Source organism: Strix aluco, chromosome 1 (assembly GCF_031877795.1).
Source record: "Strix aluco isolate bStrAlu1 chromosome 1, bStrAlu1.hap1, whole genome shotgun sequence".
In the NCBI taxonomy this organism is placed as follows: domain Eukaryota; kingdom Metazoa; phylum Chordata; class Aves; order Strigiformes; family Strigidae; genus Strix; species Strix aluco.
In genome coordinates this window covers 107,243,666-107,267,139 of record NC_133931.1, presented here as the reverse complement: position 1 = coordinate 107,267,139, position 23,474 = coordinate 107,243,666, and the positions used below count along the sequence as shown (strand labels likewise).

General features: G+C 37.7%; 1 protein-coding gene across 6 annotated transcripts in view; it reads left to right on the top strand.

Annotated features, from left to right (window-relative positions):
* ICE1 (interactor of little elongation complex ELL subunit 1) overlaps positions 1 to 22,460 on the top strand; it is a 39,233-nt gene extending 16,773 nt beyond the window's left edge. For 3 of the 6 annotated variants that reach the window (XM_074830432.1, XM_074830442.1, XM_074830452.1), the window contains exons 13-20: positions 5,055 to 5,407; positions 5,986 to 10,752; positions 12,471 to 12,639; positions 15,669 to 15,829; positions 18,089 to 18,279; positions 19,700 to 19,806; positions 20,530 to 20,628; positions 21,549 to 22,460. In XM_074830432.1, the coding sequence (XP_074686533.1) occupies positions 5,055 to 5,407; positions 5,986 to 10,752; positions 12,471 to 12,639; positions 15,669 to 15,829; positions 18,089 to 18,279; positions 19,700 to 19,806; positions 20,530 to 20,628; positions 21,549 to 21,730 (6,029 nt within the window). In that variant the 3' untranslated portion in view covers positions 21,731 to 22,460. Of the gene's footprint in view, positions 1 to 1,778; positions 1,843 to 5,054; positions 5,408 to 5,985; positions 10,753 to 12,470; positions 12,640 to 15,161; positions 15,214 to 15,668; positions 15,830 to 18,088; positions 18,280 to 19,699; positions 19,807 to 20,529; positions 20,629 to 21,548 lie in introns of those variants that run through there. The other 3 variants (XM_074830480.1, XM_074830461.1, XM_074830470.1) reach the window with 3 other exon arrangements.
* The last annotated feature ends 1,014 nt before the right edge of the window (positions 22,461 to 23,474 follow it).

Sequence of the window (23,474 nt, the reverse complement as noted above, 5' to 3'; positions counted from 1 at the left end):
ATTATAAAATTTAAGAAGCTGTTACCACCATCTTCTTCATTCATATCTGCCTGAATAATAATAGATAACGGTGCATTAATTTTCATACTTGTGATACAGAGAAACAAAACATATACATTGGTGATAGCTTTAATTTTGTAGTGTGATATTCAGTATAATAATAAAAAATAATCTGAGTAGTTATCCACATGCACATTCACAGCAAACTTGAACTGCTTTAACTTCACATAACTGATGTAGTTTTCCCTCTGCACTCAAGAGTAATAGGTGCCTTGAAGCTGCATTAGTACTTCTGTAGTTGTCTGTCCAGAGTGTGCTTATTAATCTTTCATTTTTCTTCTATTTTCTCTACTACTTTGCTTTTCTGTAACTCAGGCTGTAGAGATACTGTCTAGGATAAGTAAGCTACCTTATTAAGACCTTTGAAGGTGAACTGTTAGACTGTCTCCCCACCCTGTTAAGTCTAAAATTTGCTACCAGTGTAGATCCCAATGAATCTGGTTTCAGATTGTGTTCCCGTGGAGTCCACTTAAGAGGTGCCAAAATATAAGGACCAGCTCATAAACCAGTTTATCAGCCTTACTCCCACCAGTTTAATGCAGCAGATCTGTGGCTTCAGCTCCAAAACTGAGCTAGACTGTTGTCCCCTGAGATTCTGAATTTGATTTCTTGATCAGGAGTCAAATAACAAAAACAAGCACAAGAAGCTGAAGAGTTTGAAATACAGGTGATTTCAGGGGTATTGGGTTCTAGTATCATCCCCTTCCCATCCACCACAAGGGGAACTTTAGATTCCAAGAGTCCTATCCCATCTTTCCTATTCACATCTTCTCAGGGAAACAATAGTACTTTCACAAAAGGAAGCAATTGAGCAATTGTCCATAGCAGCGCCTTCTAGTCAGTCCTCTTTTGCTTTTGTTGGAGTGGCTAGGTATCGTAGAAATTCATGGTGCTTTCTGCTGCCTTGGGATTGGTTTTTTCCCTGTTAAGCCTAGGACAGCCATCTTGTTCCGCATCTCATGAAAGTGGCGATTACCTTGGATTCGTAATAGCAAAATGCTTATGTTTACAGATGCAAACTTCTAACAAAAAAAAGGATCTTAATGAGTTTGCCCTAATTTCTTGTTCCATATTATAATCATTTCATCTTAGAGAGCAAATCAGCTTGATAGTAGTATTGCTGAAGCATCTTTTCCAGGGAGTGTCAGTTCATCTGTCTGCCTGGATCTAGTCTTTCAGGAAGATACCTCTTTGGCTGATTTCTTAGTACACTGTAAAATACAGCATGCTGTAAAATACCCAAAGCTTTGCATTACAATCAGTGCGTTCTCTCTTCCACCAAGGTTGATACCACCTTGAATGGCTTTCTTGAAGAACATGTTCATGTATGAAAACTGGAAGACTTATCAGACTTTCCATTCACGCTTTTTCGGATAAATGTGCCGTTGTGAAAGCCTCATAGGACAATGAGGTTTTGCCAAACTTAATTTAAAAGCATTTTTGCTTGGTCTTGGTAGTATTGCTACAAATCTATCAGTAATAAAGTTGACTGTACCTGCAGCTGATCATCAGACCAATAGCCTTAGACCATATTCTAAGGTTAATAAGACATTACTGGTTTTCTAAGTTTTGGAAAACTGTTTCCTGGGTAATTTGAGCATAAACTCACCTACATTGTGAATGGGCATGCGAAAAAGCATTTGAAAAATCTTGCAGCCCAGTGCTGAAGATTTTGGTAATTTGGATTCTCCAACATGCACTGTTCATATGCAGGCTTATGGTGACAGGAGATGAGAGAAGATGGGAAGACCATGTCTGGGAGGAGCTGAGCCTCTTCAAGTAGTATGTATACAGGGTTCTGAGCTAAATCTGGCCTACTGCAGAGCTATACGCATCTTATCCGATCTTCCTTTTCATTGGGGGATCCAGGATAGAGGAGAAGCTGCATGTAGATGTTAAGAGCGGGGATGGAAGGGAGCACTGGAGGTCCCTTGGTGTCTGCTTTAGTACCAGATAAAAGGAGATACAAGCAGTGACATTACATGTAAAATACAAAGATAAGACTGAATCCCCAAGGATCTGCGTATGTTTTATGGTCCTGCAATTAAAGTCCACAGGATGTGAGTGATTTAAGAAGCAGACCTCTTTTCTGTTTATAAGACCATATGAAAACCTCTCAAGATAACATCTGTTTAGGTAGTGTAGCATTGAGCATTTAGTTTCAGGTATGCACTGTGTACCCTAATGATTTGTTTCATATGATGGGATGTATGAATTTGCTGTCTTGAAAAACAGAATAGTGTCTGTAGCTCTAAAGAATAGCTAGTGTATGAAGCATCCTGAAATTCACATAATTGTAAACAGGTTGAAAAATCAAGGGTTGTTGGCACGGCATTAGAAACTTTCTGTGAAGGTATTTTTCCTCAGAGAAGTATTGCAGTTTGTCCTTGAGAAGTGTTCAGTTGCTGCTGCCAGGCATTTGCAATCACTGTGCTGATAGTAATGAGTTTTTGCTGTAAACCAGCAGAGATTCTGTGGCTAGATGAATTATTTTGATAATATCCAGCATCTTAATCTGGTTCTTCTTTCTGAGAGAAAAAAACAAGACTTGTTTCAGAAAGTTGCTTTGTTTAGGGTAGGGAGAGAAGAGGACCTTGGTTTGCAACAGTGAGTTGCCCTGCGATGTGGCCAATCAAGAGCACAGATTTGAATTGTAAAATTCAATTTGTTTAGTACCAAGGCAAATGATGTTAGCTTTGGATTGTTTATTTCATCTCTGCTCTCCTTTCTCCATCCTTCATCAAGGAAGTATTTCACAGTAGTGTGTGGTAGATTTTGATGGTGTTTTCAGATGAGTAATCTTAACCTTCTCTCAGAAGTGGGAGAAGGGAGCAATATAAGGGTTTGAAGCTATGTGGATTAGATTCCAGGTTGTAGATTTGAGGACAAAACTTAACCATTTTGGTAGGTGACATAATGAAAAGGAGTGTGATTCCCTGGATAAAGTAAAATTTGTCCATGCAATATGACCTTTGAGAGGATGATTCCAATGAGAAGGGCTCAATATCAGGAGGGCTTTTCATGGACCTGAAGTACAGGCCAAGGTGCCAAAGAGTTCGCCGTTTCCTACAGAGAAGTTAACCGTATCCTGAACCTTTGAAAACTGCTGTGACAACTATTCCTACACATAAAGGGGTAACCATGAAAAAAGCATCTTATTCCTAAAGAAAATTAGAAAAAGTTATCAGGGACTGGGTTGGAAAGGGATGAGGAGAGAAGGATGGAGACTCCTAGTTATTCAGAAAATATATCTTTGATCCATTTTTCAGAGGGAGCTTTTCAGTGGATGGTGTGTATCAATGTTCTTGGGCTCCATATGGCTGATATGACTGATCTTGAGAATATAGATAAGATGTAAAGTTCCTGATAACTTAGTACTATTGTGTAGTTCACTGTGCAAAGTAAACTTCCCAGCTGTGTAATTGAAGTTCTTCTAGGGGCAAAATATGGAACTGTGTGTGTTTCTGCCCACTTCAGTGTGGAGAAAGTTCTGAGCTTAGAACTGGTTGGCACAAAGGAGCATGAAAGAAATCTAAGATAGAATCTAAGATTCTCTGGGAGGTCACTTTCACCTATGGAATTAAATTAGTGGTTTTGAATCTGATATTACCATTGATGCTGCTTCAGGAGTATCTCTTCAGGTTCTAGTAGTGGATAAACACTGACAGCAATAATGAAGCCCACAGAATGCAAGTTGTGCCAATTAAATTAATACATCCTCAGTTCAAAACCATTTGGTGCATGTGCTGTTCTTTATACTGTAGGATGGTACTTGGATGTACATAGAACAGGCTTAATCTCTTGCTTGAATACTGCTGAATCTGTGTCCAGTAGTGTTTGTGAGCATTATGAACAAGATCACACATACAAATGTGGGTTAAGAATTTCAAATACTACAGAGTAGGTTCTAGTTCCATGTGGCACACTGAGGTTTTGGAATTGTTGATTTCTACTGTTTTATTGGAGGTCATCTTTTTATAAAATCATGGAATTTAAATTTTGGAAAATTGGGCCATCTTTTCACTGTTAAAAGTATCTAGCACAATTATAATCGATATTTAAATTCTTTGTCTCTACTGTTTAGACGTTTCTTGGGCAAGTGCTTTGTCTGCATGCATAAGAAATGGGTTACTGAGTAATAATAAAAGGTGTGATTTTAAAGGGAACAAAATAAAAGTACTATGCAAAGAATCACACAGCATTTGGACATGCTTTCTTGCTTGCTAGAATAACTGTAAAACTGGTATAGTTGACATCTTGAAAAGGTTGTCAGCTGCTCAGTATCTTTCATTGTCTTGGTGGTTCAAACTCTTTTGTGCATAGGTCTGTTGGGGGGGGCAACCTCTCTTCTAAAAGGTTTTTTTTAAGGGTTCAGCTTTAACTAAGACGCATCATTAAAGACAAAATTTTGTACCATTAGACTCAATATTGAAATTTAAAGAACAAACATATGAGTATTAAATCATAAAACCGGGAATATAGCTAAGAACTCCCTTACTGTGTTTATGACAGGGTATAATTGTAACTGGCCTGCAAGTGCTGCTGCTGGCTCAAAGCTTCAGGTTGCTTAAGCTGAGAATTACACCCTGAGCGGGGAATGTCACTGCATGCTTGTCCTGCTTTTCCTCATCAGTTACTGGGCTAAAACTGCAGTAAATCACTGAGGTGTATGGACCTTCAGTCCTACCCAGCATGGCCCTTCCTGATAAGAAAAATTGGAAGGAATAGCCTTAATGATCCAAGCCAGAAAGTGGTTTGGGTGGGAGCTCTTTGCACATACCTATATTTTTCTCATGAAAAAAGAATTGTTTGTGAATAACATCTGATCTCTGTAACAAAAATATTTCTGAAAGTGACATTAAGTGCTGCTTATTACTAGTCTATGGAAGTATCACTTGAAAAGATTGTAATGCATTCCTACTACTATGGTATATTATCTCTATAAAGAAAAATGAGAGGGGAAGAAAATTCTTAACAATATTTTTGTGTCTTAGAAACTGTACAAATCCACCAAAAGATGAGGAAGTGTGATGGCAAAACGCTACCATGGTATTCTTCACTGGAAAGTGTTACAAAGCAAAATTCTGTAACAGCCATGCAACTTCAAGCAAGTACTGAGCCTTTTGGAGGTGACTGTGTTGAGAACAGGACTACTGAAGAATGTCTGCACGGTGGTGAAGATGAAACTGTAGATGTGATAAAACAGACTGATGGGGCACACAGCAGTTCAGACTTCTCTGATCAGGAGCAAAAGGGCCCAGGTGGAAGTGTGATGGATATATTGAATTGGGCCAGGCCTCTCCCTGCTCTACTTTCTCCAGTACAGCTTTCACCACTAACTACAGAGGTGAGTTTCAGGATGTGTCTGTCTTGGCACTAACTTGGTCATACAATTACTGCAAAAATAAGTATTTGATATTCCTGGGCTTTTTTATTTTTTTAGTATTAGCTACTCCTGCAGTGAGAGGGTCTCTGTGTGAGTGTTTAGATCCATATGGATACTTTTTAGCCTTCTAGCATGTTCTGTCTGTGGAAGGGGAGAAAATATAATTTTCAGAAGTATATTTAGAACAAAATCACCCGAGTCTCCACTGCCATCATAATTTCTTTTCCCAGTGTTGCAGACTTACACTCCAACTCCTGTTGCATGTAAGCATGACTTTCATAGCAAAATTCCACAGCTTGAATGTTGTTTTCCAGTAATCTTAGAATGCAGGTAGGTAGGTAAAGAAGTCTCTGAATTTTCACAGAAGTACTTTTCATTTGCTGTGAAGAACAATGATGGAGAAGGATGTAATTCTGTTGATTAGCCTTAATCTCTCAAAAGCACTGCATGTCAGGGCCATCAGTGTATTTGTTTTGAGAAACAAACCTTAAAACTGATGCCAGGCTTTGGAATATTAACTTTGTATTTTTCATTATAAGGATATGTTGTTTGGAGAAGTCACAAGTTCCAGTGACGAAGAAGTTGATTGCAGTACTTCTGCAGTGGAGGATATTTTACAAGAAGATCAAGTTTCGTCTCAGAGTTTTCATGTATTCAGCCTCAACGAGGAGTGTAACACACAGAGCAAATCATGTGAGCATGGTCTTGATGCAGAAATCTCACGTAACCTGAGTTGGAATGAAAACAATGTTCATATCAGTCCAAAGATGTCAAGCAAGGAGGAAGGAGATGCTGAAACAAAGGAAGCTGAAGCTGCTACTTTAATTATAAACATGGAAACTAACAAAGATTATTTAGAGGAGAATTCTGAGAATATGCAAACTGAGAAGAGAGAACCAACTGAAGCAACAGCACATGAATCGGAAGCCATTGAAGAACAGAAAGGAGATAGTGAGGACGTGCACAGTGAAGAGGGAGATTCCTTATCTGGTTTTACGTTACACAGTTTAAAGCCTCAGAATCAGGTGGAAAAATGTAGTGACGTAGAGCAAACAGAGGAGAATGTAATCTTAATCAGAGCTGGTGCTTATGAGGGTATACATGAAAAGCACGGTGAATTAATGACTGCAGAAGGAGATGGATTATCAGGAGAGAGAGAAACTCCCGGGACAGTATCTGCTCCCCAAAATGTTACTGATTTGCCACCTGAGCAATGCACTGTGATTCAAAGTAAAGATTCTGAGGAGAAATCTGATGTGTTGATACAGAATGAAGTGGTTGAAAATGAATCAAAAAATATAATCGAAGTAACTAATCTGGCAAGTGACATAGGGGAAAACATAAAACAAGTGATAATTGGAGAGGAAATAACAGCTGCAATACAGATGAAAGGACTCTGTGCAGAGGCAAATAATGAGAGAGAGCTCTCTGAAAATGTATTGTCTGATCCCAGTGGTTCAAAATCCTTCTGTGAAGTTGAGTGTCCTAAAAACCTAATGATGCAGCATGATGGAGAGGGAATAATTATGGACACTGAGGCAGACACTGGAGCTACTGAGATCTCTACACACTCTCAGTGCTCTGAAATAAAACCTGACAGTGAAGAGATACTGGAGAAACAATGTGTGCAAACAATAAAAGGTGAAGCAGACAGGGAATGCGAAGCAGAGACTGCTGAAGTCTCTGGACATTACTTATCTGTATCTGCTACTGAAGGAATCAGAAATTCATTGTCTATGGATGACATAGACAAAAATGTAAGTATGGAGAGGACTGCCTTTCCAAAAGATGATGAACAGCTTAAAACTGAAGACATTAATATAACCAGACCTGAGACTATTGAGCTAGCCATGAAATACAACAGAGAAAGTGTTCTAGAAATGGATGAATCGTCAGAGCTACTCCATAGTACAGAAAATGGAAAATTAATAGATATAAATGAGGGAGAGTATTTAAAGGGCAAGCCACACCAGGAGGATAATGGTAGTAATTTATCGCAAGGGAAGTCAGACTTGGAAAGTATGCTTGCACTACCAAAGACGGCATGTGTTACTGATGCAGAAAACAGTGTAGCTAAGTGTGAATCCTCTGTGTTAGATTTTACAGAAATAAAAGATGAACTAAAGCAACCTGAAAATCCATGTAGTACATTAGAATGTGTGCTGCCCAAAACTCAGAACTTTAGAGTGTTTGAATCTCAAGAGTCTGAATGCAAAGTTAATCCAGAAGATTTCAGGGAGGAAAGCAGTGAGCTGTTAGAAAGAGTGGATACCATTGAGTCTGTCTTAGTAGCAAGTAATCTTACTTCTCAGGCACAGTGTGCAAAACCTCTAAATCAGTTGTTGGTCACTGAAAATGTTACATGTGATGAAATAAAAGGGGAATTAAATAAACAAACCAAGGAGTTGGTGACTGAGACTTGTTCCATTTCATTTAAATGGGAAGAGAATGTTGTGAAGAAAAATAATATTTCAGAGATCATCTGCCAGCCTACTTCAGAAATGGATTTTAATAGCAGCTTGGCTTTTTCTACTCAAGGGGACTTGGAGATGGACTGTATAAATACAGAAGAAACAGATTCTCCCGTGCAAGTGGGAATTGGCTTGGAATCCACAATTCCTCCTGATCTAAATTGCAGTCTTCAGAAAGTTGTCAGTTTTGTTGAAACTAATTGCACAGAAAAGGCTGCTTTTTCCCATACATGGGAAAACAAAGGAGATAAAAATTGTGTTACAGGTAGTGCATTTAACTGTTCTTCAGAAAGCTTGGAAGAAGGTGCTGAGATCCTGTCTGCTGAAAAAGACAACACATGCAGAGAACTGGACTGCCCTGAGAAGGAACACATACGCAAAAATGAAGTGAAAATTCCAGATGAGAATGAGCAGCCAGTAGATAAAGAACCTCAGTTGTCTGTTGAAGCACAGATTCTGGATGCAAACTCTCATAATAAGAATACTTGTATTCTCCAAAAGTCTGGTGATCAAGAATCGGGATGCAGGACTTCTACGTGGGAGGTTAGAACAGATCCTTCTAGAACTGGTTCACTAACAGCTGGGGGAGAAAGCAAAGATTTGGATAGTTTTGAGGCATCTGGGAAGAATGCCATAAAAAGGACTAAAAACTACTTTGGTATGCCAGAGCAAAGCAATGAATCTGAAGAGAAAGACTGCTCTATACAAAAAGTTAGATATGTGAAATGTTCTGAATGTGTTCCCTTGTTCACAAAGGAACTGAGAGGTTCCAGGAGAATTGCAGTGGATGCTCTGGAAACTGGTGCAATTGTTGATGCTGATTACCAAGTGTGTGAATTTCATTCAACAATGCACCCAGGAAATACTTTGACAGTTAGTCATCTAAAAGCAGATGCTGTGGTGAATATGGATACACACTGTGAAACAAACAGCTCTCCAGGTACTGCAAATGAGTTGTCAAGTGTGGTTGAGGAGTGTTATCCTAACGACTTAGCCATTTGGAAAAGAGAGTTATTAGTAACCTCTGAAAATACTGAGGGTGCTGATGAATGCATGGTAGATACTAACAGAGGTGGATGCGTCAATGACAGTGAGGAAAGTCTATTAAAAACGGAGACATCAAAAGACTTCCCTGTGATGCCAGATGCTTCAGAAGGTAGATTACCTCTATGCCAGATGTTAAGCAGATTCTCAGAAACTTGCAGACTGGCTGTAAAAAACAGTAAATTAAATACAAGAATGTTAGCACTTGGTAATTTCTTAGAAGAAAATGATTCTAAAAAACTTCAGTCACACGTGGAGCAAAGTCTACTAACTGGTGATACAGAGGTATCGGTGTTTGAAGAATATAATCATAATCAAACTTGCACTGCTTGCAACGTAGGAGAAAACAACACTGATGTTATCCTAGATGATAGCAGTACAAAAAACATTTTTGTCAAGTATCTTCCAAATCCGGCACTATCTGATGTAGAGTGCAATTGTCAGACAGTTAGGCAGCCTTCTGAGCCACAAAAACCAGTATTGGAGAAGCTGTCTATGTTGGAGTCAGAGTCTTGTGTGGATGTTGCTTTCAAAAAGAACAACAAATTGAAGACCAAAGAGCAGGAGCCATCTGAATTCTCAACTGTTTCAACCAAGTCAGCTGCCCAAGTAATGCATGCCAAGCTATCAAAGAGGCTGTTTCAAGGTAAAAGAAAAAAAAGGACTCCAAAAGTTAAACTAACTCAGCCAGTTCTTGCAAATGCTGATACTTCTGTGCCAACAAAACACTCATCTGAGACTATAAATAAAATTAGGCAAGAGATGGGTCCTCCTCTGCCCCCTTTGCTACCACCTTTGATTGCTACTCCTCCAAAAGCTGCGTGTACCACGTCACCAGTAATGTCTTCTACTGGTCGATCCTCTTTGCTTTCCCCTCTTGATGACCTGATATCTCCACTACGTGAAACTCCTGTTCCTCCTCTCATGTCTCCATTAACAGATACTCCAACAGTAAAATCTGCTCTTTTGTTTTCTCCTCCCTCACCCTCAGAAATGGCAGTAGGTAGAAGGATTCGCTCCTCACCTTTGAAATTTTGTACATCCATTCCAAAGCATGCACTTCCCGTCCCAGGGAGATTTCCTCTGTTTGCAGCCGATAGTGCTGCGCCAGGTGCTCCTCAGGAGAATTCTGTGAAAATATTGGACACTATGTATCCAGAACTGTCTGCAAGGGCAAGGACACTAAACATTCTGAAAGGCAATATTCAGCTTAACCGATGTGCTTTTTCAGACAGCCAAAGTTTGCCGGGACCTGTTGCTCAGATAGGTGGATTCAAAGCAATTGCATCTACATCAACTGCTTTTGTTAAAACTGGGAGCAATTTGAAATCTGATAGTAGCAAAGATCAAGACAAAGATGTGCAAAATCAGCAATTGTTTTCAAGCTCATCAAATCATCTTGAAAAACGGACACTGTTGCCAATATCTATGCCCAGAAGTGCAAAGAGACTGAGGTTGGACGGTGAACCACCAAAGCTGGAGCCCGATGATATTGCTGCTAATGGAAATACTAAAAATACCATCTCTGAAATGCAGGAGGCTTTCCATGACAAAAGCTGTGAAATCAGTGATTCAGCACACAGTTCCAGTTTAGAAGCATCACTACCAGTAAAGAAGGTTGTTGATCCTGACTGCCAGAAAGTTTCTCTGGCATTGAAGAAAATAGCCGAATCCTGTTTTGACTTGTTACCAGTTATTAAAGGCCATGTGTACGTCGGCAATATCTCAAAGATTCCAGTAATGAGAGATGAAGAGAAAGAAGTTGTCTATGAATTTGGTATAAAAAACAAGGTAAACAAAAATTTTGTGTCTTGATAATGACTTTTAATTTTGTGTTTCAATAATGTGCAGATGAAGAGTGTAAGTATGTAGTATTTGAATTCTCAATTGTTCAGGTAATCTGCAGTGCCAAAGTGTAGTCTTGAAAGGTTATCAGACATCTAAACTTATGTAACTTAAGCAAATATAGAACTTCACAAGAAATTACTGTTCAGTGGTGTCCAAGATGCAAAACTGCAGCTGTAAATACATTTCCTTTCCTGATGTATGCATAAACCACTTCATTTTTGCACCATTTTTTGTAGTGGATAGCATTAACAATTGTAGAATGAGGTTTGATTACCTTTATTTATTTTTTCAATTAAATAAGAAAACCTGTATTATATATACAATAGTGACATACCCTTTCATTTGATGTTTGTCTTTATTATTCTATATCAGGTTGTTCAAGTGAATTTTATTGGAAAAATCTTTCATTAGTTTGTTTCTCAGAAGTTGCTTAGCATCAGTGTTGAAAAAATTCACTTTAATTGCCATCTTTCTCATAGCTAATCTGTAGTCTGCAGCAGAGCAATTCACCAGCTGATGCATGGCAACATTTTGCCCTGTTTCAGTTCTTGAATGTAATTAAATTCTCCACAGAAGTTGCTATTAAGTTTTCGGGTCATCTCTGTTAGGAGTTGCCAAATCTGGTAACTTCATAGAAGCAAGGCTGTGGCAGCTTTCTCCTTCCAGGTCCAGCCAGTAGCAAGGCCGAGTACATACCCCTGGGTAGGCACATGTGCACAAAACATGCGCCTAATCTTGTTCCCTCCTCTGGCTGATCAGGGTGAAAGCCTGGTAGTGGAAAATACATACATATATATATATATACACAGACAGTAGCTAACACTGAACGCACAGTATATCCAGTAGGTGACTCCTGTTCTTCCCACTTGTCTCATGCACTGACACACTTACAGACACAGAAGAGCACACACATCCCTCCAGTAGTTGGTACAGACCTATGCCCTTACCTGCATCTGACCCTCAGACCCTGGTCTTTCAGGTAGCTGGCTTGGACCTTCTGGTTCCTCACGAAGCCAACACAGACTCCCTGGTGTCTGCAGGTACCTAGTCTAAACCTGTGGCCTCTCCAGCACCTGGCTCCTAAGCCTCTCGTTCTACTCCCCACTTCTAGCCCTCCCTCTAAACATCCTATAGTAAGTCTTGCACAATCCCAATATTCTCCTTCCTTGCATCTCATATGGAGTCCCATGTTACTGTAGACAGTAACACCCTCTCCCCGCTTCCTACGGTGTGTAAGGTGATCTGGGGAGAGACTCTGCAGTTGACTAATCTTGGAAGTTGGAGTTGCCAAGTCAGGGTGCTCCATTTGCTCTGATTAGGTTATTGGGGTTCCTCTACCTATCATTCTTCTCCTCACTATCATTCTTCTCCTCACTTTTTGTTTAAGGAAGGTAGTTTTTAATCATATAACTATACAATTTATATTTCAAGAATAGCAGTCCTATTCTGCATGTGTTTAAGCCATGTTTATTCTGGGAAGTTGCTCCTCACTCTTTTTCCTTTCGTTGGTTGCCTCTGATTTACTTTTCTGCATTTTTATACATATGCAAACAGTAATCTTGCAAATAAGATAGTAGCTCTTTTTACTTGTCATACTACTATCATGTTATCAAATATTCTCACGTAAATAATAGTCTAACAATATTTTTTGTGTCTTACAGCATTTAGCAGAGTCCTTGCTGCATGTTATTCTCAGTAAACTCAAGGCTCAGAAGAATGCCACAAATTACAATTTCAATCAGGCTCTATGTCGAGTCTATACAGGAATTTGTCGACAGTTGGGAGATTTGGAAAGAGCCCGCCTTTTCTGCTATAGCCTACTTAAAGAAGGTGTAGTATGGCTTAGTGATCTTGTAGCTTAAACATGCTGTGTGTCTTCGCTGTAGTGTTCCAGAATGATTATGCTTGTAAAAACAAACAAAAAAAATCCTGTGAAAGGGACATTTTCCTTATAACTTTTTTCCTATAGTGCAGAAGTATAGACTGTTCTAGAAGAAACTTCTCTTCTCACGGTTCTTCCACATATGTGTCTCAGTTTGGTGATAACCTGGGCTCTTAGTAGTCTAGTAATTTTTTCCAAATAAATATTTTATTTAGGATCCTCTGTGCTTTCATTTTTGCCCCACCATCTTCAAAATGATAATGTGTTTCCAAGGAATTTTGTACTTTTTGCTTATTAGTATTTTCTTATTTTAGTTGAGTAAGCACTGATTCATAAAGCAGATGTGATTTAAAAACAAGTATTGGCTTAAAATAGTGTCAGGAGTTGGGCATACCTTGATCAAACCCAGTACATGTCCTCCTTCAAGTTTTATTACCTCCCATTATCCAAAGTCTCACTTGGTTGAGAGTTTTTTTCATTTTGATGTTCATCCTCTCCCCTCCTTCCTTTTGTTCCCGTTAACAAAGGTAATACATACATACTATCACTGTACTAAATCAAGAGTCTGTCTTAGTTCTGGAAGGACTTCACTTAGTTTGAAAATACTGAGCCATCCAGGGCTCAAAATAGTATCTTGGTATCTGTGTTTCAAATTAAAATAAAATAAAATTTGAGAGCACTGAGGAGCAAAATGCCAATTGCTTCAGTTAATGGTTATTTTCCATATAACGTCCCTGTCTTTTTTCTTTTTATCTTATGAAGGCTTGTGATTTTATTTTGTTCTTAATTGTCTTTTTTTTTGTTGGGTTGGGATATTGGGGGGGGTGTTACTTGGATTCTTTTTGGAATTCCTGTTTTCTTAGCTTTTTTTCTGTCCTTCATGCAGTCCATCATAACTCTCACTTTTTTCATGTTAATAGTTTTAATACTGCACTATGTCAGAAACTATTGCTTGTCAGATGTCTTTTCTTAGTCTAAATTAACAATTAACCCTTTTTTTCTGCTGTACCTTGGTACTTTGTCTTTTTGTGTGCTCTTGCAAATATTACATATTCCCCTTTTTTCCTTTCTTTTTCTGGGTAAGATCCAAATTTCAATAGCTAAACGTAGATTTTTGTCAAATGATCTTCTGTTCTATACTTTGAATTGCATGAATTACTGTTGTGGTTGTTCTGTGGTTTTATTGTTATCTTTTGAGTGTGAACAGCTGTAAACATAGCTTAAGAGTTGTTTGGGTTTTTTTTATTTATTTTGATTTGATCACAATGCATTCATTTTAGGGTTTTCTCTTTCATGTAGTTTCACATATTAATTCCTATCAGAATTATGGCAACACAAGTGTGAGCTATATGCCAGCTACACAATTGCCAAATTGACTATAAACAATCAGTACCACCTCATTAGACTTGTGTCATCTGTTCTCTTGACTTCTTGTCCATCCTTTTTTGTTCTGTTCTCCTTTCAGGTATTCTGCCTTAAATGACTATAAAGTAAATCTTACCTTTTTTGGTTATTTTTCTTTTACCTCTCCTTTGTTCTCTTCCTTTTTTCTTTTTTTCTTTTCTTCTTTTGATGCCCCTTTACTCTTACTCATCACTGAGTCAGTCTTTTAAGTGTTCTGAATTCCTGGGCAAGCAATTCAAGTTGCAGCATGTAGATAATTCTAGTTTAGCAACAGTCCTTGTTCTGACTAAAGTTTATTCTTATGTGGTGAGGCGCTTCAGAGTAGAGAAGATCCATCCAAGACTCTGGATGGAACTCTGTAAATTCTTTATGCTCAGTGAATCCATTAAAGCTTCTTGATTTGATGTATTTTCATATGCTCTTTAGTTCTTAAGACCTTTCTGAAAATGTAGAAGTTATGCTGAAGAGGCAAGACACATTCAGCTTTTCAGTTTTTTTATAGTGACAACAGTGTTTCAGGCATATATTGCAGTATTGCATTTCATGCATGAAAGTATTATCTACTGGCTTATTCCAATGTACTTTTTATTGCTTGCATTCTACACACTCATGTTTAATCTTAATGTTTTGCCTTGAATATCTCTGCTTTGGTGTTCAGAAGGGTCTATTAGCTTCCCTTTGATAGCCTGGAACTCTGTTCTCTTTTACTTGTATAGTTCTGGATATATAGTTGTCAGATACTTGCTCTGAATTAATTTATTGAATGAAGTTTCTTCAATTATATCAGTAGCACACTTTTTTGTGTTTATGGAAATACACATTTTGACATGCATCGTTTGTATACACCCAGTTACAACTTGCATAACGTACAATTTCCCTGACGGAGTCTGGGAAAATTGCTGAGCAATATCAGATTTCATACTTGAATTGTATGAAAGTTCTTTGCAAAGTTTTTTTTTTTTATGTGGATTTCATAGGTGTATGGGTGCAAGTACTGTGGATTTGTACTGAAGACCTGATTTTCACATTATTACACGTTAAGATTATTTCTTTTCTTTTGGACTAGCTCTAGTTTGATGCAGTGATCAGAGTGCTTATTTGTGACTGGAGTGTATTAGGTAGGTTTCTGGAGTGCATCTTCCAGTTTAATTTAATCCTAAAATAATCCAGTTTCAATGCTCCAAGACTACTCTCCTTAGTGAACTAAAATGCAGTAAGAAGTATGAAGGGAGGCTAACCTTGAAATGCGAAAGTAAAGGTCCTTTTGCACTGTTGTTACACAGCAAAATCCAGTCCGGGTTTTTTTTTTTCTCCCTTAAAAAAAAAAAGAGTGAAATTACAATGGGGGAGGTGGCTTAAGGGAAGATGTTTTTCTCTCTTGGGTCTTTTTTTCTTACTTAATCTTGGACTGAGATGTGCTAGTATGACTCCCCTTCCCTGGGCTGCAGTTGTTACGTGATTTCTATGCCTTTTTTCCTAGTTATCTTGTTTACTAGCTTTTAATGCCTGAGTATATATATTTTTTTGTTTTTAAATGTTAAATACTTACTTTGTTCTCTCTTTTTTTCCTTAGACTTTCCAGACTCAGAAAAATTGATTTTATTTATCACAAATGTATGGTCTGACATATTTGTCTTCCAAGGTGCAATTAACAAAGCTATGCAATTAGTTGTCAGGCAGAGTGCAAGCAATGAGTTGCTGGCCTGTTTGAGTGCTTATCTCAACTGGGAACAGGTAACTTCTGCTTTCATTGTATCAGCTTCTGTCTGCATTGGTTGCTTTGCTGGCTGAATCAAATCAAGCAGCTTCCTTGTGATGAAGGGTGTGCAGATACCCTGTGAATCTCCCATGTAGGCTGCACAATTGCACAACTAATGCTGCTTCAGGCTTTTTTCCTGTGGTTGTCTAGACCCTACTAGAACACAATACTTTTCTTGTTTTTCCTATTAAATATTAATCCTGCTATTGAACAGTAAAAGTAAACACTGTTTTTAAACTTTCAATGGAGTGTTCTTGGACTAGGGAATTCTGTTTCTCTATGGAACTGTGACTTTAATGTTCTTTGAGGTGTTTTGTTTTGTTTTGTTTTGTTGGGATTTTTTAATACCTATTGGTCTTGTCTGTCTTCCATAGTTCTCTGTGTTATAGGTAATTATTTGTTACAGTTAATTTCAAGATGAGCCCATCTCTTTTTACTCATGATCTTTCTGTGAGGTAGACTGTAAACACCCATTTATCACCAAAAAAAGTCAGTGAATTAATTTCATAAATGATTGGCATGATCAGTACAAAACTGGTGATGGGAGAAGGATGACCAATGTTAACAACCTAAGGACTTTTGATATTTGACTTCAAGTCTTTGAGTCCTTGGGCGAGTTGCTTAATTTCTGTCAGTTTTCAGCAGACACATATTACCATCCTGAAAGGAATGTTGCAAAGAGGAAAAATTGGGACACACTTGATACCAGTAGGAGTGAATTTTTATCACGCAGATAGAAAGTACTTTGCTTCTGGAGGAGTTTGTGTAACAGACTTGTGTGTTTGCTTGAAGGCTAGGGCCCCAGTAGTTTTGAAAACCCCACATTAATGCCAGGCTTGCTTGGTGGAAGTGCTATAGTTCTGTAAATATCAAGTGAACAAAATTATCTTGCCTCATAGCTCACCTATTGCCTGTCCTGCTCCACAGCTGACTTGGGGTCTGCAGCTAGGCTTATTGCTGTCAGCATAGTCTAGGTGTTGTATCCACTGGAAAAAAGCATGATGATTTAAAATTTTTTTTAAGATCTGAAACCAGCCCTGAATTTGATATGGTACCACTGGAATTACAACCCTTATAAACCTGATTTAGAGCAGGTTTACTGTGGAGTGAATTAATAGGGCATGGATTTGTATATGTTTATTTTTTGATTAAATCACAGTTGTACATTAAGCTCTGATATTTAGAATTATGCTGTACTGGAATCCCTGTTTAGCAAAGAATTCTATTAGGTTACAGCTTTCAATTTCATGCCAATAGAGATATATATAAGTATGTCTCAGTAAATGTTCTTGGAAATACTAATTCTGTGCCCTCATACTACCTACTTTATGGATCTCTATGAAATATGAAAGCTGCTGCAGCTGGGGAGGATGACCTCAGGAATTTCTATATTGATGATAGCAGATGACATCATTCTATCTGTAAGATGTTTTTACTTACAAGGACAATTTCAAGTGGATTGTTGTCGACAGTCTGTTACAATTTTATGAGACAATTTTCTACTTATGAAAGTAAAACACACGTAGAATGGGTATTTAGTTCTTAGTCAAAGTATGCCATTTTAGTGACTTGCACCATTGCAGAACTTGCCAATTATATGAGCTTTTGTACCAAGAAGATATGCTGAACACCCACTGTGTTTAATGTGATAAGCCTAGACTTTTGTCTTAATACTTCAGATATTCAAAGGATGTTTGTTTTTAAATTTCCTTGCTTGCCCTAGCTATTTAGTTAGCAGAATTGTTTCTTATAACATGTTTTCAGTTATTACTACCTCAACTATTGAAAGTACTTGCTTGGAAATTAGCCCCTAATGAACAATAATCAGTAACAAATTTCAGCATCAGAAAACAATTTTAAAAAAACAAAAAAAAACTTGGAAAGCAGGATTAGTCTAATCTTGCATTGGAGAACACTCTCCTGACCTTAAAGCTTCACTGAGAGAAACAAAAATCACCAAACTGTAGGAGGAGAGAAGAGAGTGGTTGTAGGGTTTGTGGATTTTGTTGGTTTTTTTTTTTTTCCAAACTCTCCTTTTAGTAAAAACATCAAGAAAAATACTGAGTGCTTGAAGATTTTCGTGTATATACTCTTTTTGTTTGTGTTAGGTCAAACCCAAAGTTGAGTTTATGGTGTAAGATGCTGTGAACAGTCAGAATCAAATATACATGAAGAGTTTGGTTCTGGGTTGGTAACTTTTCATGCATTAAGATAATCACCTTCTAAAATTCCAGAGTTCCTCTTTAGATGCTGGTATTATGGTCTCAAACCTGCTCTTAGAAATGCAGTCATGTCCAAAAGTAGAATTTCAGCTGAGTGAGCAATACGGAGAAGATCTGAGTGAAGATGCTTGGCAGTACATATTTGCTGTTGATCTACTCTGCTCTCACCTGAAGTGGGATTGGACACATGACAATGTTATAAGGTATTGTGGCAAGTGGTTCTTTCAAATGTTCTCCCATGTGGGTTTTTTGTGCTTTGTTTTGGTGTGGGTTTTTTTTTTCCAAATTTGAGACATTATGACTTAGCTTCTAACATAATAAAACATTGCATAGATACTGGAAATGAGGGCATTTAACCTAATGAGACCTAGACTACTGTGTTTGTGTGCCTTATTTTAAGATAGAATGAGTGATCAATGAGGAAATGTAGGATTTTGAGGTAGTGGTTCAAGAAATTAACCCTGTTTGAACCGTTCTAATAAAGAGTTGCTTTTAAAATAGCTATATGTAGACAATTGTGAAAGAGTTTGAGATGGATTGTTTGTCAATGAAGTAAAATGATGGTCTTCCTCTGAACTTAATTGTTGAATTCTTCTCCCCCACATCACTAGAAGATGAGGGTGGAACTTTTGACATATAAATAGCACTTCTTCAGTGCTGAAAGTGAAATGTAACCATACTCATTAGTGTACTGTCTTGATTTCAGTTGGATTTTAATTCTAAAATCATTATAATACTTAAGATTCGATGTCTTAAATTCTTTGAACCCTATAATCCAGTGCATGGAATGCTATGATACTCAACTTGGTTTGGAAGACTTCATTTTGATACCTACACTGATCTGACAGCCCCTATTTTCTATGTAGAGGTTACATAACCTAATAGCATCTACAAAAATACGGCAGTTGTTTAACTATGACCTAACGTAATCACTGAATATAAAGTAAATGCAAATAACTTACAGCCATCATCAAGTCTTTTATACAAGTTCCATGCTTTCAAATAGTAAAGTTATTTTCAGTGAAATACTTTTAAAATTAATACAAATTTGCTTCAGTGAAATGTATGTCATTTTAACTAAAGCCATTCAGAGTCAATTGTGTGGAGTTGTGCTGATAATAGGTAACTAGGTCTATTAGCATCATTTTAAGGATGAAAAAAGTCTTATTTCAGGTCCTTTCAGGCTTAAAAACTAGCATCAGATCCTACTTGTAGCATGCAAACTGTGAATTTTCAGATGTGTAAGAAACTTGTATTACATCTCATCATGACATTACAAAGTAATGCAATTTCATGTATATCTATGAAGTCAGTGGAGTAAGTTCTTGACTTTAGATAGAGATGCAGAATATTGCAGGGAATTGAATGGGAGATGAACAGGAAAACTATTCTGAACAGGAATGATTCCTCCAGAAAGTTAGCTTTGATTGTTTGGGTTTAAAACCTTCTCAGATTTGTGGATGCTTGGAATATTCTGAGTTTCCCTAGAAGGTGAACTAAAGATGCAAGTAGAGCTGTGGAAATACATGGTAAACAGAAGAACCATTTGCATTCATTATTGTGTAAATACTGTACCACCCCTTCATGCAGTATCAGATTTTCAAATTCATTTGTTTTTCACAGCAAAGTGCTTTGGCCTTCTATGGATAAATGGGTAAAGAAGAGAAAGGGGCATGAAACTGCTCAATCCATTCCTGACAGTGTTATAGCATTGACGCTCAGGCTAATTGGTAAGTAATTCTTGGTTGAACTTCTGCTTTGTGTAAGTATGTCCTTTGAAAGTGTCAGCCTGCCTGGAAAGTGAATTGAAGTATTTTTGCATTTTTTTGGACCTCATTTTTTTTTTTCCACTTTCTTCAAAAATTTTCATCTTAAAAGCCAAACTTTTACAATCCTGTGCAGATATTTTCTGTTTGTCAGCCTGTGGAAAGCATGTACTTAAGTTCTGAGAGATGTTAGTCTGATTTCACGGTAACAAATACCAACATGTTTTATGTATTTAAAATTAAATCATCTGTAGCTACATATGCTTTATAGCAAAGTGTATAAAATAAGGTTTTATATGCAAAATAATACCTCTTCCTGCAATTTTAAGTTAGATTCCTTTATTTGGGATCTAGATGGCATTTGAATTAACTTTGGGTTTCAATAGATATTTTCAGTGTGTAGGCTATATAATAGTTTTTTAAACAGAAATTGCATTCTTTGAGAGTTTTACACTTACAAATTGGAAACCTGAGGGATCAATCTGATAAAAAATGCCTTGGGGTCCTTAAGTCATAAAAGGAATATGACAACTGTTGTTCCCAAGACAACATAGTAACAAGAATGACTAATTTTTCTAACTGAAATTTGCATTTTCTGTTGATACTTCAACAGACAATCAGTAAGTCTAAAAATTAGGAAGTTGACTGTCTAAATGTCAGATACATAGTAACCTTTTTTTCTTTCAGGTCGATTGGGCCAAATAGGTTTGAAGGAAGGGTATCTTGCTGCAGTGAAGAATATTAGTTCTGTAATTGGACTGTTTGTGCAGCATGCAAAAGAGGAAGGTAACGGTTATTTAGGGGAACTTCAGTGTAACATCTGCAGTGTGAAGTTTTTCCAGTGTAAACAGAACACACACAAATTGAGACACACACGCCAAAACAGCCTGCTTGTGTAGTTTTATATTAGTGTGTAAGAGTACAAACATTTTTCAGTTTGAATCCCTTTCTCTTCTGAAGTCAATGAAGCATGTGTATTGCCTTCTGTTTGAGACAGAGAACAATTCTGAGATAGTTTCAGCCACCACCTTGGAACTACACTGCTTCATGTAACAGTGTATCAGCTGCCTCAGAAAACTCAAAGGGTGATCTTAACTTGAGCAGTAATAGCTAATTTGTTACCTGAGTGGCTCATGCTGAAACTTGCTACTAGCAAGACTGTTGTATTGGGAGAGGGTTGCAAGACAGTCCAGATTCCAGAATGAGACAAAGCAAAGGCAATTAGGGCAGCAGAGGTCTATATTGCTAAGTTATTCTGGATGTTAAGTACATTTTGCAGTGAAGCATTGGTTGATGTTAGGGAGCTGTTTTGAACCACTTGTACAGCTTCTCTTCCTTGCAATCTCAAGTTCTTCCAAGTTAAGTGGTATATGTCTCAGTTTCAGACTCTGTGTAAACCTGACTGTTTTCATAAAAGTCTGATCACTCTTAACTGGAGTAATAACCCTAGATACTCAAATCTTTTATGCCCTTTGAATACTGAAAACTTGCTGAATTCAGAAAACTGGAAAGTGCCAGCATAAAGTGAGATACTATGGAATTTGTGTGCAAGTTGTAATCTTGCTACTTTCTGGTTTTAGGCATCCCAGTCGTTGATGTGTTTTAATTCCAACTCTTGGACTGATAGTGTCTTTAGATTCTGGTTACCCAAACCCATTATTGCATATTAGAGTTTCTATAAGCTGATTTGTGTTAACTTTTTGCAGGTGTTCCCTGGGGTGTGCAGCTGGCAGCCATATATTCACTGTGTGACTTGGGTTCAAGCAATCCAGAAGGTATTGTTGAGGCCATCCATGCTTGGAGAGCAACAGTTCTTAACAACATCCCGTTTGCTGTCACAAGTGGCATAGCTGAAATCACTTCTCTGTGTAAAATGGAGCTAAACTAAAAACTAGGGAAGTGGATTGATCTAAAGGAAAAAGTGCCTTATTTTACTAAGCAGTAGTTGATTCCAGTTAAAAACAATATAGAGTGGTGTGTCCTCTTTTATTATTCTTTTTAAACAATGTCTGATCACACAAAGCAAGCTCAAGTGTTTTATTTGGCTTTTCTGTTTGAGGGAAGAGTTTTAAAAAAACAAGTAAAAAGACTTGCTTTTCCTAATAACTGATGAGTGATCTGAAAACCACTGCGCCTTTGACTCCTGAGTTATTTCTGGTTTGATGTCAGTTAAAATCGGTAATAGTTTCCATTATTTTACTTCCATCAATTTGGAGCATGGACTATTTGACACAACAGAAGATTAAGCCTGGCTGAAAACCTGGCTGTTACTTTGTACTGTATTTATAAAGTAACCGTTCAGATAGCAGAACTTGGCCCAGATTCTGCTTTAATTTGCTTGAGTAGTCTTATAAGCTTAATTTAAAATACTTGTTTAAGACAGGTAGGAATTGACTTCTTGTGTAACAATCATGTATAGAGTAACAGAGATATTAAATCTCTGAACTTGTATATATGGTATATTCTGATAATGTGTCTCACATTTGATATTGTTCCACTTGGGGAATTTTCTGTATGTAAATAGAAAGTTGGTTCAAAAAAAGTTCACATTTCTAATGATAGCTTCACTACACTCTGTGTTTTTGTATCTTTCATAATAAAAGAAGCAAACACCATTATGTTCTTGTTGGTCTTTTTAAATAACACAGAATGAACTGTTGTTTCTAGCTTGTATAAATACTACTTTGGGGGACAGGAGAAAATGACCTATGAGGTCACTTCACTGAATGAACTGCCCATAACGCTGCAATTTTGGCCACTGCAAAGAGGGTATATGGCATTTCTCAGGATTTTCTGGTATGCCTGGGAGCTGTGAAGGTAGTTTTAAAAATCCATTCAAAACTTATGTTTTCACCCCCTGATTATAACCATACGAAGGGGTGAGCTTTGCTAATGCAGATTCTCACAGTAGTGGGACCTAGACCTGGCCAGAGCTTTGATGTGGTGTCAGTCTTTTTTCCGTTTTCTTTTGATCATAAAAAGGTCAAAAGGCTTTTAGTCTGCTGAAGCCAGCTGTGAACGTGGATAATGAAATCTTTTAGCTCGGAGTGAATTGGACAACATACAGTTTACACCTAATTCTTTCTCCTACGTGCTGTGTCCTTGCAGGCACATCTTTCAAGCTTGTCTTGAGTCAGTTCAGTATCTTTCAGTTGCAGCAAGCACTTTACAATTTCTTCTGGTTCTTGTAAACTGTTTTGGCACCTGAGAACCAAGTTGTGTTTCTTGGTCCTCTCAACAGTTTCTGAGTTGCTGCATGAGCTGCAGCCTCACAGCTCCTATTGACAGATCTTGTGTTTCCTGGAGGTTCTGCTCTGCAGTGTGCTGAGTTGCTCGTTAAAGTAAGAGAAGTCATCCCCCTCTTGCAGTTCTGCTTGCTTAGGCGCTGCTGTCTTCACAGACAGGATGCACATTGCTTTTAGTATTGCCTGTTGTATCGATGCCTGTAGCATCATTCTTTAAATTCAATTTAATCATAGAATCACAGAATCATTCAGGTTGGAAAAGACCCTTGGGATCATCAAGTCCAACCATCAGCCCTACTCTACAAAGTTCTCCCCTACACCATATCCCCCAGCATCTCATCTAAACCACCCTTAAACACATGCAGGGATGGTGACTCCACCACCTCC